This window comes from Sturnira hondurensis, unplaced genomic scaffold, assembly GCF_014824575.4.
Source record: "Sturnira hondurensis isolate 20B ecotype Veracruz unplaced genomic scaffold, ASM1482457v3 Scaffold0020080, whole genome shotgun sequence".
Taxonomy (NCBI): Eukaryota; Metazoa; Chordata; class Mammalia; order Chiroptera; family Phyllostomidae; genus Sturnira; species Sturnira hondurensis.
The window spans coordinates 739,090-754,122 of NW_028092711.1; the positions used below are offsets into that span (position 1 = coordinate 739,090).

Here is a 15,033-nt window from a genome sequence, read left to right on the forward strand (position 1 = left end):
CTCATGCTGTTTGGTCCAGTAACATGCTGTACAAGTCTGTAGCCCAGGAGCAGGCTATACCATGTAGATATATTCCAGGGTTGTAGCAGGCCATACAATCTAGGTTTGTGTAAGTTACTCTACGGTGTTTGCACAAAGACAAAATTGCCTAATGCTGCATTTTTTGGAATGTATCCCCATCTTTAAGCAGCACGATTATACTGAACAATGAGTATGTAACAGAAATTACGCTAAATACTTTACATGAAATTTCACTAAGTCCTCAGACCAACTCATTTTACGGAAGAGGAAAATAAGATTCAGAAAAGTTAAGTATCTCATTTGAGACGGGTTACTTATATAGTTTTAAAGTAGCTCCCAGATATGCATTGATTATGAAGTAAAAAATAGCAACTTTATCATGGAGAAACCTGGCAGATACCTACTTAACCACATGATCAAAGTAAATGTCACCAGTAATAAAACATATCCACATGATGAACTTCTGATATAATGCACTAAGAACACATCATCAACTTTGTGGTATTCTTGTCAAAAATGTATAACTTCAATGTAATTATGAAAAACATTAGATCTAAATGGAGAGACCGTCTACAAAATAACTGAGCAATACTCTCCAAAACTGTGATAAACATGGAATACAAAAAAGAAAAAACTGAATAACCATCATAGATTCGGTAAACAGGACAACTAAAGGCAGTATCCAGACCCCAATAAAAGAATAGTGGGAAAACTGGTAAGATTTGAATAAGATCTGTAGTTTAGCTAATAGTATTGTATCACTGTTAATTTGATAATTGTACAAGTTATTATATAAAATGTTACCATTAGGGAAAGCTGGGTGAAAATTATACAGAACTTTTCAATACTGTTTTTGCAAATTTTCTGGATTCTATTTTGTTTTTTGAAAATCAAGTTTTAAAAAACCATAACTGTTGCAAAAAGGAGAGAGGAGGGGGCAGAAAGAGGAGGGTAAGGAGGGAAGAAAGAAGAAAGGAGTAAAGGGTAAAGGGAGAAAAAATGTTAGATAACGTGCCAAGGTAACCCAGCCAGAAACTGAGGAGAGCCTGGTTTTGCACTCAGGCGGTCTGACGGAGTAGTCCTTTTGTGCATGAAAGGCAGAGGAGACTAAAGGAAACTCTTAGCCAACAGAAATAGAGAAGTACTACTTAAACAAACCATTGCATTTTTCCAAAATTTTGTTTTGAAAATGAATCAAACCATGTCTGTTGGCGTTAGTTAAGCATAAACATCATTTTCAGACAATGAAGTAAATGCTTTTGTAAAACAAAAACCACCTCAATACATATATACACAAGATAAAACAAACAACTAAAAGCCCCAAAATAAAATATTCCTTACTTCCCTAAACTGAAAGTTACATTCCTGATTACCTTTACAGTTGTCCTAAAATATAGTTTTTAATTTTCTCAAAAAACATCTCTAGGCCTCTTCCTCATCAAATTAATTGTCAGGGGAAATTGTTAACTATTGAGTGTAGCTTTTTAAAATATCATTCATAGTTTAAGGAATTAAAAAAATAAGTCATGATTTTAGAGTTTAAGCAACTTGAGCATAAGAAAGTCACTGACCCATCATCACCAAGCAAACTACCTACAAATGTAGGTACTTAAAGAAACATTAAACTGATGTTTCTTGATAGTACAGGCATTATTTGGAATAGGATATAAGAATCAGAGAACTTTTTGAAAAATCAGAGTACACTTACATTATATATAGTTGAGGACAAAACTTAACTTCATGAAAAAACATTGGATAGATTCTTATGTAAACATAAACAATTTATAAATAAGTAATTCAATAACTGACTAAATTATATAATTACAGAGCTCCATATAATCATTAAAAGTCACTAAAAAGGCTTCATGACATTAAAAACACTAGTCTATACACACACACAAAAATGATTAACACACTACAATTTCAAAAGACTAAAATATATGGTAAATTTTAGGCAATTATTATTCTCTTCTTTTTTTTCTTATTTGGTACATTTTTTACAATGAATATTTATATTAGTTTAAAAATTCCTTTGAAGATTCTTTAAAGGCATGATTAAAACTAATCTGATACCAATACAAAACCCAAACATGCACAGAAATGCCTTTTATATATGTCACTAAATAACAAGGTAACGAAAATCATTTTTAAAGTATCAGTTATCTGGAGACTTCCGCCAAGATGGAGGCGTAGGTGGAAACACTGTGCCTTCTCCCACAACCAAGTTTGAATACAACAAAGGTTTAGTAAACAAAGACACAGCCAAAGGACAGAAAATTGAACTATACAGAAATCAGACAACAACGAACAATTCAACTGGGACCGGTGAGAGGGGCAGAGCCAGCAGCAGAACAGGGTCGGGCAGGAAAGATCCCCAACCCAGGCACGCAGGCAGCCGGGGTAGCAGCGCGGACCCATTGAAGGTGTGGGGCAGACTGACCGTGGTCACACATTCACCTGCAGATAACCGGCAGTGTGAGCAGTGAGACAGACTGCGCAGGCCCCAGCAGGCAAAGCCAGCGGCGGAGGGCTGACCACTCGGTTACACATTCACCAGCAGTTGGACGAAACGAGTGGGCCCCTGTGATGGTGGCAGCTGCAGCGGGAGGTGGCAGACAAGACTGCCATTGCTCCTCTTTTACTCTGCCCCCCATACAGCATTACAACCCAGCAACTGAGTTGCCCCACTCTGGTGAACACCTAGGGCTCCGCTCCTCATACATTAACAGACACAAACAGTCCAAAATATGGCTCAAGAAGAACTCAAAGCCCCAGAGCCGATAACTCTAAGTGAAAAAGAAATAGTGAACCTCTCAGATGCACAGTTTAAAACACTGGTGATCAGGATGCTCACAGAACTGGTTGATTACAGTCACAAATTAGAGGAACATATGAAGGTTAAACTGATTGAAATGAAGGGAAATGCACAGGAACCCAATAGTGATGAAAAGGAAACTGGGACTCAAATCAATGGAGTGGACCAGAAGGAAGAACGAAACATCCAACCAGAAAAGAATGAAGAAACAAGAATTCAAAAAAAATGAGGAGAGGCTTAGGAGCCTCCAGGACATCTTTAAACATTCCAACATCTGAATTATAGGGGTACCCAAAGGGGAAAAGGAACAGCCACGAGTGGAAAACTTATTTGAACAAATAATAAAGGAGAACTTCCCCAGTCTGGCAAAGGAAATAGACTTCCAGGAAGTCCAGGAAGCTCAGAGTCCCAAACAAGTTGGACCCAAGAAGGAACACATCAAGGCACATCATAATTACATTAGCCAAGATTAAAATGAAGGAGAGAATCCTAGAGGCAGCAAGAGATAAGGGAACAGTCACTACAAAGGAGTTCCCATCAGACTCTCAGCTGATTTCTCAAAAGAGACCTTACAGGCAAGTAGGAGCTGGAAAGAAGTATTCCGAGTCATGAAATCCAAACATCTACATCCAGATTGCTCTATCCAGCAAAGCTTTCATTTAGAATGGAAGGGCAGATAAAGTGCTTCTCAGATAAGGTCAAGTTGAAGGAGTTCATCATCACCAAGCCCTTATTATATGAAATGTTAAAGGGACTTATGTAAGAAAAAGAAGATGAAAAATATGAACAGTGAAAGGACAGCAAACACACAGTTATTAACAACCACACCTAAAACAAAAGCAAAGCAAGAGGACAGCTAGATCAGGAGTGGAACCATAGAAATGAAGAACACATGGAGGATTAGCAACAGGGGAATGGGAGGAGGAGAAGGGGGGAGAAGGTACAGAGAATGAGTAGCACAGATGGTAGGTAGAAAATAGATAGGGGGAGGGCAAGAATAGTATGGGAAATACAGAATCTAGAGAACTTGAGAAACATGGTCATAAACTAAAGGTGGGAATGGTGCAGAAGAGGGTGTGCAGGGTGGAGGGGAATGAAGGGGGGAATAGAACAACTGTAATAGTATAATCAATAAAATATATTTTAAAAAATAAAGTATCAGTTATCTAATAAAATGTTATCATTACAAACATTAAAACAGACTAAGAAATATATATATACATACACACATATATATTTTCCTTTGAGTCATAAGGGCATATTTAAAAATACCTCAATAAATAGGATACCTCAAAATTACACGTTCTGCTACAAAATAAGTTCAGCATTTGAATTTATCCAAATTAAATCATGTCACCTGAAATACAAATAAATTATAATTCCCTACAAGGTATGTTACTTTGAAACATAGGGGGATATGTATGTGGAAGACAAGTATTCCCATGAGTATTGTAAATGATGCCACTGAATTGTTGCATAACTGTTTTCAAGACAACAAACAACAGCAGTCCACACAGATGCAGTCTCTTCAGACACACACACGTGCAACGCTGAAGTATCGCCTTGGCTCATCGTGTTAAACAACCATCAAAGAGTAGAAGAGTTGTACTGACTGGCAAGAGCATTAGTATAAATGAGTAAATATTAAGAATTCAACTCATCAAAGATACACAGTTCCTGTTTGCAAAACTGCTGAATACCACTTTTCACCCTGAACCCCCTGGAACAAACTTATCACACAGCACAGATCACAAAAGCATACATCTTAGAGCCTGATACCTGAGGTTGCATTCTGGCTCTTCTTCCTAGCTTCCTAGTATGTCTTGGGCATATAACATCTCTGGTCCTGTTTCCTCATGGGAAAACTGTAAAATGGAGGTAACAGAACCTATCTATTTTGTTACAAGGTTTAAAAGAACTAATGCTTGGTAAGCATTTTACAGTGTATGGCATGGTTAAGTGCTCAAAAGAGACTTACAAGAATTTATGTAGTATTAAAATGACAACACATTAACCTAATAAGCATGTCACTGGTGATCTTTGGTAAGAGCGGCCTTATATATCCTTAAGGGTCTATTTTTTTGAAGTGTAGCTGACATACAATATTATATTAGTTTCAAGTGTACAACATAGTGATTTGACATTTACATTACTTAAGTGTCTATTTCAAAACTTGTGCTACTGTTCATTTCTTTCTGTGAAACCACTTCATGCTGAACAACAGGATACAGAAGGCACATCTTTATTACAAGCGTACTCAATCTTCTGTATTTTTTTATAGTCCAAAACAAAAGAAACCAACAAGTAAAGTAAAAATATTGGTAAACACCAAGTTCTTGAAAATAGGCTACTAGAAGGCAATTTTCATGATGGTCAAATGAAGAACCACCAATCATTAAATGCACAAAAGTCACATTTTCTGAAATAACAAAGAAAAAGATGAATATCCTGAAGAGAAACTTATTGCTCTCTCATTTATTGAGAAAGCTGTAATGACCTCTGAAATGAATAGTATCAAAAAGGTAAAACTTTTGTTTACAAATTACATATAATATTCATTTTTTAAAAATCCCTATACTGGGAAAGTCAAACTTATCTTAAACAAAATGCAAGTAAATAATAAATAAGTATTTTCAAAACAGTTTCTATATTGTTTTAAATAGTCTCTTACCCTTTTAGATATCTTAAATATAAATTGTTATATCTAATTAACAGTAACAGTCTAACAGCTGTGTGTTTCTTTCTTTAGTGGACACTAGTATGTTTGGAAACAATAATTTTTAAAAAGACATATATATTCACAAGCATGCAAATACAGGAAATAGTTACTATCTCTTCCATTATTTTTCATTATCTTTTCAATCAATAAAATGGATTGATACAGTTTCTGTGCCACAGATACAATCAGCAGCACCGAGAGATCAAAGTAATCTGCTTACCATGCCAAACTGCTGCATGTCCATCCCACAGAGTTGCTACCGTCTTCCTTGCACCATCCCATAAATTATGAGAATAGGCTTTTTTTAATACATTCTTCCTCTTATAAATGTGTAAAAAAATAATAGTAAGGTAAAGGAGAAAAATAGTGAAATAAGGAAGTATTAAAAGTATCAGTGGTGTAAAAACCCATAACAGATAGTTCGCAAAATTCAAATAGTCCTCTAATTGATCCACTCCAAACCATTCTTCAAATATGTGAATCAGACAACTCATATAGGGCATTGAATCCTGTCGTATAGCACAGGTTTGATTTTTGTCTATCATTTTTCTTTACATGAATATGACAAATTCAGCCTCTTTCTTCATCGTCAGGACAAGTCTTTAATTTTGCCACTAGAACAGAAAAATAATCCATTGTTATTCTTTTAATAGCTAAGAGGTTAAATTTTTAGTCTACATAAATATTATCTAGAGTCACTAATACAAAAAATGAATAAATCATTAATGATTAACTTTGTTGCAGATTTAGATGTAAAAATTATAAGGTTTCATCTGTCCACTTATGAAGTGTATTGGGTTTAGCTTTGAAAATAACTCACGAGTTATATAATTGGAAGAGTAAAATAAGCCTGATAAAGTGTGAAATTTCAGACTGATTTTAATAAATTGACTTTTATCTTAAGCAGATCATACTTAATGCTAGTATTTTACACCATGTTATGTTGAAATAGCTCTGTTGTCCACAAAAGATAACATCAATATCTAATTCAATAAACACATCCCAAATCTGTAGGAAATGATGACACACATTTTTGGATATTTTCTTTTATAAACAGGTTTACAGAAAAGTTCTCTATTATTTTGTCATATGTAATAATAAAAATTTATCAACAGAATTTTTATCTTACAGTCACTAAAATTTCTCTTAAATATTAAGTGACTTAGAATATAGACATACAGTTATTTTATGTAATTCTCTAATACAGTCACTTAACTTACCAGAAATTATGGTAGATAAATATCTTGTCCCAAGCACCTACATATGTAATCTAAAAAACACAGTATACAGAAAAAGAAAGATATTTTTAAAAAGATAATCATTAATATCTAGAGTTAGAATTTCCATAAAATAGCAAGAGACATGCACAAATGTATAATAAATATGAATACAGCCTACAGTATTGTATTGCACTTAAAAATTAGACCCTACCAATGTTTAATGAGGACACATCTATACACTGTTCTACTATTACTATTTAAAGTCCCAGCTGAGGTTTAAACTTTGCTTCTTCTGACAAAAAGTATGAAATTCAGATGTGTAAGTGACTATGTCTCTTTAAGTAACTGTCAGATAATTAGCTGATGATCAAACACAATATTTGATGATACATTTATACTAGCCCTTACAATCATGATCTCTTATATATGATAAGATTGAAAACATACTCACACAAAAATCTGTACACATATGTTGACAGAAACATTATTCATAACAGCCAAAAAGTGGAAACAAAGCAAGTGTCCATCAACTGATAAATGGATAAACAAAATATGTTATACCACATAACAGAATATTACTCAGCCATAAAAAGGAATGAAGTACTGGTTCATGCTACAGTACACATGAACCTTTATAACATCACACTAAGTAAAAAAAAAAAGTCAAATACTAACTAAAGGCCACATTTTATGCGATTCTATTCACATGAAATACCCAGAATAGGTTAATCCACAGAGACAGAAAGATTAGGAGGTGCCAGGTGCTAGGTAAGGGAGCAAGTGACTGCTCCCTAGCAGTCACTCCTGAGAAGTGACTGCTAATGGAAACAGAGGAATCTTTTGGGAGATAATGAAAATGTTACAAATCAGATAGTTGTGATCTCTTATGACCTTGTGAATATGAAACCACTGAGGTATACATTTTTAAATGGTGAATATTATGGTAAACTATGACTAAATAGAAAAAGAACTTTTAATTATTGTTAATATATGAAAATTTAGGACAGCCTCTCAAATATGTTAAAAGGAGATTTTCCAGGGCCTAAAAACCAATTGTTTTGATGACATGACCCTTACTGCTTAATATAATTGTCCCTAATGATTCAAGTTTCATTTACAATTTTTTTTATTTAATTCTTATTCAAGTACAGCTTTCTATTTTATATTCCCTGCCCTCCCCCCCCAGTGCTCCCCACCTCCCTCCCATTTCCTCCCCCCACCTTAATTATTGTCCATGTGTCCTTTATACTTATTCAGGTGAGTCCCTCCCCTTTTCCCCTCATTTACAATTTTTAATAGGATAGTAAAATCTTGTGATTTTAAAAACTCCCCCAGCCCAAATTGGTGATAGAACTACACTTCTTATCCTCAATCACATTCCGATTTATTATACACACTAACACACGCAGTAAAGGAGAGAGGGACATTACTCAGACAGATACCCACTGAGAGTTTACAGGGACACTTGCATGAGATCTAGCAATCCCTTAAGAGTGCCCCGGGGCAGTATGCAGGAATCTCCTCCACAAATGGTCATCCTTGATTTTTATTTAAACCCTCTCAGGACAGAAAACTTAAAAGATGTTCCATTCCAACTTCAGAACCATCCATCAAAGTACTAAAAAGATCTTCCTTACACTTTCCTCAATGTAACTTTTCCATACTGGACCTAGTTCTGCACTGTAGGATCTCTTCCACCAGACCACCTCTTTATTTTTCTGGACAGCTATCCTGAGCTGTGAAATTCCCTTTGCTAGTCAGAATCCTAATCCTTTCAACCATATCTCACACCTCTCTTAACCTTTCACCACTCAGGTCATTTCCTGTGGTTGATGCGTTATCCTATATTGAAAAGAGCATGGACAGTAACCCACCCATCTCAGAGAGAAAAATACACAGCAGGGCAAGAAGATGACAGAGATGTACAGTAGGCAAGGAGGTACAATGAGGGGAGGGAGTTACAGAGGGTAGTCTGGGAAGGCCTATCTAAGTACATTTAAGTAGAGACCTTAGGAAGTGAGGAAGCAAACCACATGCGTATTTGAAAGAGAATTCCTGACGAAACAGACAGTAAGTACAAAAAGGTGTGGTCTGACAAGCAACAAGGTAAGCTAAGGAAGATAGGGTGCGTAGTCAGAAATGGGCAGGAGAGGTAGCTTTATAGGCTGGCTTTTATCTGAGGGAGATGAAGAGCGAGACTGCCTGATGAGTTTTAAATGACTGCTGAATTGAGAATATACCATACAAAGAACAAATAGCAAGTTTGCAATAATCGAGATGAGTGGTGAAAGTGGAGAAGACAGTGTGGCAGCGTAAAGGCCATAAAATAAATCAGTTTCTGGATATATTTTTATTTTATCTGGATGAGATAAAGCCAAGAGGATTTGTTAATGAATGGATACAGAATATGAGTGAGAGAAGTCTGGGATGACAGTAGTTTTTTTTTAACAACATGAGTTTGTATCCTGGGAGGTATTGCCACTTACTATGTAAAATAGGCAGGTTACTTAGTATCTCTGCCTTAGTTTCTCCATCTGTAAAATTGGGATAATAACAGTACCTAGCTAGTAAGACTGTTATGAGATTGCACGTAAAAAAAGCTTAGAAGAGTCCCTTCCACTACACAAGCACTAAGTAGTATTGTTATCAACAGCAGCAGCTTACTTGTGGAAAGATGGAGTTGCAGAAAGAACAGGTTTCATTCTGGGGATTCGGATGAAGATCGAGAATTCAGTTTTGAACATGTTAAGATTCTACTGAATATCCAAATGAAGACATTTAATAGGCAGCTGGATATAAGCAGAGTGAAACAGAAAGATCAGGAGTAGAGAAATATACCTAGGAATTGGCAACATGTAGACAGTACTGAAAAGCATTAAACTAAGCATCCCTATAGGGATGTAAAATAAAGGAAAGTTTCCAGGACTGAGCCATGGGGCAATCAATATTTTAGAAGCTGAGAAGACAATGAGGAACCAGCATTCCTCCTTCCAGGAGTGGCACCCTGGATGTCAAAGTAAGAAAGTGTTTCAAGAAGAAAGGAGTATTCAGGTGTTTCAAATGATGCTGAAAAGTCTAGGAATAATTGATTTTTACAACAAAGAAGCATTGGAAAGCCTTGATAAAAATTGTTTTGATACCATGGGGATGAAAGTTAAGTGGATTAAGTTCAAGGAAAAATGGAAGTAAATGAATTGGAAACATAGCAAATATGGACTCTTCGGAGGAATCCTGTTGCAGAAAGGGTATGCAGAGAAACAGGTGGGGGTATCTAGAGGGTAATGAGGATCAAGTTTGTTGTTTTAAGATAAAAAGAAAATGCAGCAGTTTTTAATACCAACGATAATGCATCAGTGAGAGAGTGAAAAGTGGATGATGCAGAAAAGAATGTGACTGTTGCGTCCAATGCTTGCCTAGGCCAGAGGAGACAGCATACAGTGGACAAGAGAGGGGAAGACCCAGAGAAGAACTACATAATTGTGTTATTACTTCACTTACTCAACAAATACTTATCAAGGAAGTATTTTGTGCTTGACACTATTTTAAACACTGGAATCCACCAGTAAACAAAATAGATGGTTATATGAGAAAACATACCACTTAGTTTATATGAGAAATAAATCACTTAGAACAGTATGACTCACACATAGTTGGCACCACCTACAAAATGCCTGCTACCTATGTAAAGGTCTAAACTATGTTGATCCACATCTTTAACAAAAATGTGGACCAACACAGTGCCCTAACACTTGCCACTGCAGCACTATCAGAGGAGTTCAAATAACAAGCTTCTGAGTTGATAAAATACTTTACTTTTGATAATATGAGAAAATGGCCAAGTTGACTTGCCCAAAGTTACTAAATTAATTCAGTGAAGGACCAAGAGCTAAAATTAAAACCCAGTTCTTCTACTTCCCACTCTGGTTTTCATCACACTTTCTTTAATCTATATATATATATAATCTTTTGTCTCTCTCTCTCCCCCTCCCCGTCAGATACGCTGAAAACATTTAGACTGCAATGTCTGTCTGCTTCTGCTGTACATGACTCTTTACCACTTTATTTTAATCCAATAAAAACTGTAATTGTTAAAAGATGTTTTGGGGGAGATATAATGTTTTAGTTGCAAAAATTCCAGATTGTTTCCTATCAGAAAAAAAATCTACCATAAAATACAGTCCTATGCACCACATATAAAGTACCTTAATTTTCCCATCTGGAATTAATGTAACGTGCAAGAAAAAGTTAACAAGCTGAAATATTACCAATGACCAATGTTGATACTCATGAGGAACATTTACTGTAACTGACTTTCTAAATATTTAAAACCAGAACATTTCAAAAACTAATAAATCAAAACAGAGAGGCTTTTGTTTGTTTTCTACAAAAACTTAAGGAAATGTTTATTTTTAAACAATACCAGACTTTTACCACCATGGATGGTAGCAGGTCCATTTCTTACTTTTGGTATATGAGCTACATTGAAGCTAAAAATGCCATTGAAAAGAAACTCACTGAAATATAAAATAACTTTCCCTTTTCCTTTTTGTATACTTAACAATGATTTAACAGTTCAGTACTCCGTTTTAGTACTTAAGCATTCTATTTTAAATAATCAATAAAGCTGAAGTTTAGCTAATACTTCAGTTAAGACTCCCAGCAAACCCAATCATTTTATCTTTAGAACAATACCTTTTAGAGTTCAAGCTTCAAACTTGAATTACCTTTCAAGGTGTTTGTTGTTTTTTTTTTTTTAATTCTAGAGTATCTTCAACTTCTAGCTAAGATCTTCTGCTCTGTTTGATAATTACTGTTCTACCCTTATCTTCTTAAATCTATCCTTACCTGGAAAATGTTGCACATCTATGCTAACGTATCTGTATCTGTGACTTACCCCCCTAAGTCACCAAAACAATAAGGATATCTTTGACATGAAAGTGAGGCAACAGTAAGGATACGGGAATAGACATTTCATGTGAAAATTAGTCTTCTCTTTCCACTCATGAGTAAATGCAACCAAAATATTAGCGATGTTCTAAATGTCTGGATTTTACCTCGGTTCTTATATATTCTAAAGTAGTAATTTTCAACCTTTTTCATCTCATGACACACATAAACTAATTACTAAAATTCTGTGGCACACCAAAAAATATATTATAGTTTTGTCAATCTGACAAAAAAATTAGGTATAATTTTGATTCATTCACACCGGATAGCTATATTGTTATGTTGGTTCTAATTTTTCTTATTTGATAATCTAAGGGAAAATAGGTCAGTGCTCCCAACAAAATAGTTGCTTTTAGTAACTACATGTTTTAAAGATTCTTGAGGCACATGGGTTGAAAATCACCGCTCTAAAGAAATACCAATGCCATCTCAGCATTAATAGCACAGACCAAGTCCTAAGGGTGCCAACAACCTTCAAATCCTGACCTGCTTCCTTGAGGAAGCTGCCTGGGCAGTGTCAACCAACACCCCACACCAAACACTGACTGCTTTTTACAAACCTGGCAACAGCATTCCAGTTTTTGACATCCTGATTATGCACACACACATTTTTTTATTAATCAGCAGCATGAGAACAGAAACTTTGTTCTACAAGCTGTAAACCCAAGGGACTGAAACAGTGCCCAGCACCCCGTACAAAGTATGTACCACTCAAACTACTAACAGCACATATGAGAGATCTGATTTAGTGTTTCATTGATGATTTGATTGTCCTTTCAGTAGCCCTGAAAAGAAGGCACTATTTTTAAGTTATTTTAATTGTATTTTTTCCATTACCATTTAGTCCCCTTATATACCCTCCCCTGCTTCCCCCTGCAATCACCACACTGTTGCCATGTCCATGAGTCCTTTTTTCTTTTTGCACAATCCTTCAGCCCCTTACTCTCCCCACCTCCTGGGCTGTCATCCTGTTCTCTAACTATGAGCCTGTCTCTATTTGGAAACAGGTACTCTTAATCAGCCCTATTTTACAGATGATCACAATGAGGCTCAAAAGGTTAAGTTGCTTGCCCGTGTCACACACTTAGTAAAAGGAGCGTAAACCAGGATTCCAAGCCTGATTTGTTTAAAAGCGAGCACTCTTTTAATCATTACCCATGTGGCTCTCAACTACATTCTCATGAACACCACATAATTATATTTAGCTCTTGTACAGACTAGGGTCGATTCAGATCCCAGAATCAAAGAAATCACTGGGCAAGAGGCCTCAAATGACGTTAGAGACACCCCGCCCCACCACTAAACATGAAACACGCCGCACTGGGAGGTGGGGAGGGGGGGGGGTTCCACCTGCCCCGAGATGCGGGGCGAGGTGAATGGCTGCGTTGTGATCCAAGCAGAACCTCCCCTCCCTGCCACTCCATGCCGGAGCTCAAGGCCAACTCTGGAGGAAAGCCCAACCCGCCCGCGCGCCCCACCCGGGAACTCGAGGCCGCCCGGGGGACTAGATGCGCGGCCTTGGCGGCTAGCCGCCCGAAGGGACTGACGCGCCCTGGGCGCCGGGATGGGAGAAGCAATGGGAGACCAAGGCTGGAACCGACGCACCTCGGCGAAGGAGGGCAGTGGAGGCTCGCCCTCACCCTCCAACAGTAGAAGCAGTTCTTCTGTGTCTTAAGCAGCCGAGGAAAGTACAGAAATTTGAGCGGCCGATTTCCCACGCGCAACGCTTAGAGGATAAAGCCAGAAAGCGTCTGCAGCCGGAACAGAGTTGAGTGTGACACCTCCCTCCACCTGGTCCCTTCCTGTGGCCTTCCGGAGCCACTTCCGGTGGCGGCTTCTTCGCTGGCTTGGAATCTCTGCAGCTGGCCTAGTCTTGAGACGGCCCCGGGCTCGTACTTAATTCGTCATCCCAAGGGTACGCCGGCGAGTCTTCCTTTCGGTCTCCAGTAACCGGGTCCGTTTATCCCCCTCCTCTGAGGTGGGGAAATGTGCTGCGAGAAGTGGAGCCGCGTGGCCGAAATGTTTCTGTTCATTGAAGATCTGGAGGAGGATAATAAGATCCTTTGCCTCTGCTCCAGGGCGTTTGTGGAGTAAGTAAAAAGTTTGCTCATCCTGTTTAGCAAGATAATTTCCCAGAAACGTAGGTGGTGCAAACCAGTTGTAATGGATTCGGGTAACTACGGCCGTAGTGTTTGACCCTTAGACAAGGTGATGTTTAAGAAAAAGGGGGGGAAATGACTTAAGACTTTACGGCGTGGTGGCCTTCAGCCAATAAGTGAAGGAGTAGGTCTACTTTGCAGGCTGTTATGAAAAAATGTGAGAGCTGATATGTTTTTGTATGTTTATAAATTGAGGGGACACAAGAATTGGGGGGTGTGCAATGTAAAATGAAACCTCGTTAATGGTTGTGATATCACAAGGTGAAATTTTAAAGATGAGTAACTTGTTTTGGTTAATGTCCTTTTTAAAACCTTAAAATTTATTAAAGCACAAATGCACATAAATAGAACTTGTGAGGTAGAAGATTTAACTACTATTACATCCGTTTTTGAGCTGCCTTTTATTTTGGGGAAATATCCGTTTGGGTTAAAAATTGCTGTGACAGTAAGATACCTAGTGGATGGGGGGAAAAAAACTGCCTAAAGAATTGGATTCTAGGGATGGCCTTCTTTATATTATATGTGCTAGTTGATCTCTAAAACAGGTATATTTACCATAATCAGCTCACACCTTGTTGCTAGATTAGCTTGTGGAAGTAAATTTTATGTGAGAGACTTTTAATATAGTTTAATGTGGTAGAGTTTTAGTGTGAAGAAATTCTTACTAGTCATCATGTGTTTTTGTGGAGTAATCTGAAAACTAATATGAAAATAAATGAAAAATTATGTTAAATTTAATGTGAAAAGTATTGTTTTTCTATTCGTATATCATATATTCATTCAAGGAAAGCTTTTTGTGGTCCTTTGTGTTAGGTACTAGTCGGCACTGGGGTATAAGACACAGCCACTCTCTACATGTTTTGAGTATACTTACTGGCAAAGGAGATCAGTATCAAGATAACTTGTACAATTATTTGGTTAATTAAAGTTGTAAGTAGTATGGGAGAGTAGTACAGGATGCTATGATAGCAAAACCCTAACCTTTCTCCACTGATCAGAAATTTTTTTTCAGGAAGTAGAATATGAAAAGAGGTCTAAAGGGTGACTGGAAATAAACTAGGTACATTTGAGGGGGAGGAAGCATTCTTGCAAGAACTCTGTGTTAAAGCCTTGAGGGAGCAAGTTCATGAAACTGAAGCAAAATGGCAAAGA

The 15,033-nt window shown here is 37.0% G+C and overlaps 2 protein-coding genes across 2 annotated transcripts in view; one reads left to right on the top strand and one right to left on the bottom strand.

The window, feature by feature from the left end:
* TMEM68 (transmembrane protein 68) overlaps positions 1-13,526 on the bottom strand; it is a 49,922-nt gene extending 36,396 nt beyond the window's left edge. Inside the window, exons 1-3 of the mRNA XM_037028563.1 lie at positions 13,328-13,526; positions 6,776-6,825; positions 5,776-6,169 (exon numbers count right to left, since the gene is read on the bottom strand). Coding sequence (XP_036884458.1) covers positions 5,776-6,100 — 325 coding nt within the window. The 5' untranslated portion in view covers positions 6,101-6,169; positions 6,776-6,825; positions 13,328-13,526. The remainder of the gene's footprint in view (positions 1-5,775; positions 6,170-6,775; positions 6,826-13,327) is intronic.
* Positions 13,517-15,033, top strand: part of TGS1 (trimethylguanosine synthase 1) — a 53,461-nt gene continuing 51,944 nt past the window's right edge. The window contains exon 1 of the mRNA XM_037028562.1: positions 13,517-13,812. Coding sequence (XP_036884457.1) covers positions 13,709-13,812 — 104 coding nt within the window. The 5' untranslated portion in view covers positions 13,517-13,708. The remainder of the gene's footprint in view (positions 13,813-15,033) is intronic.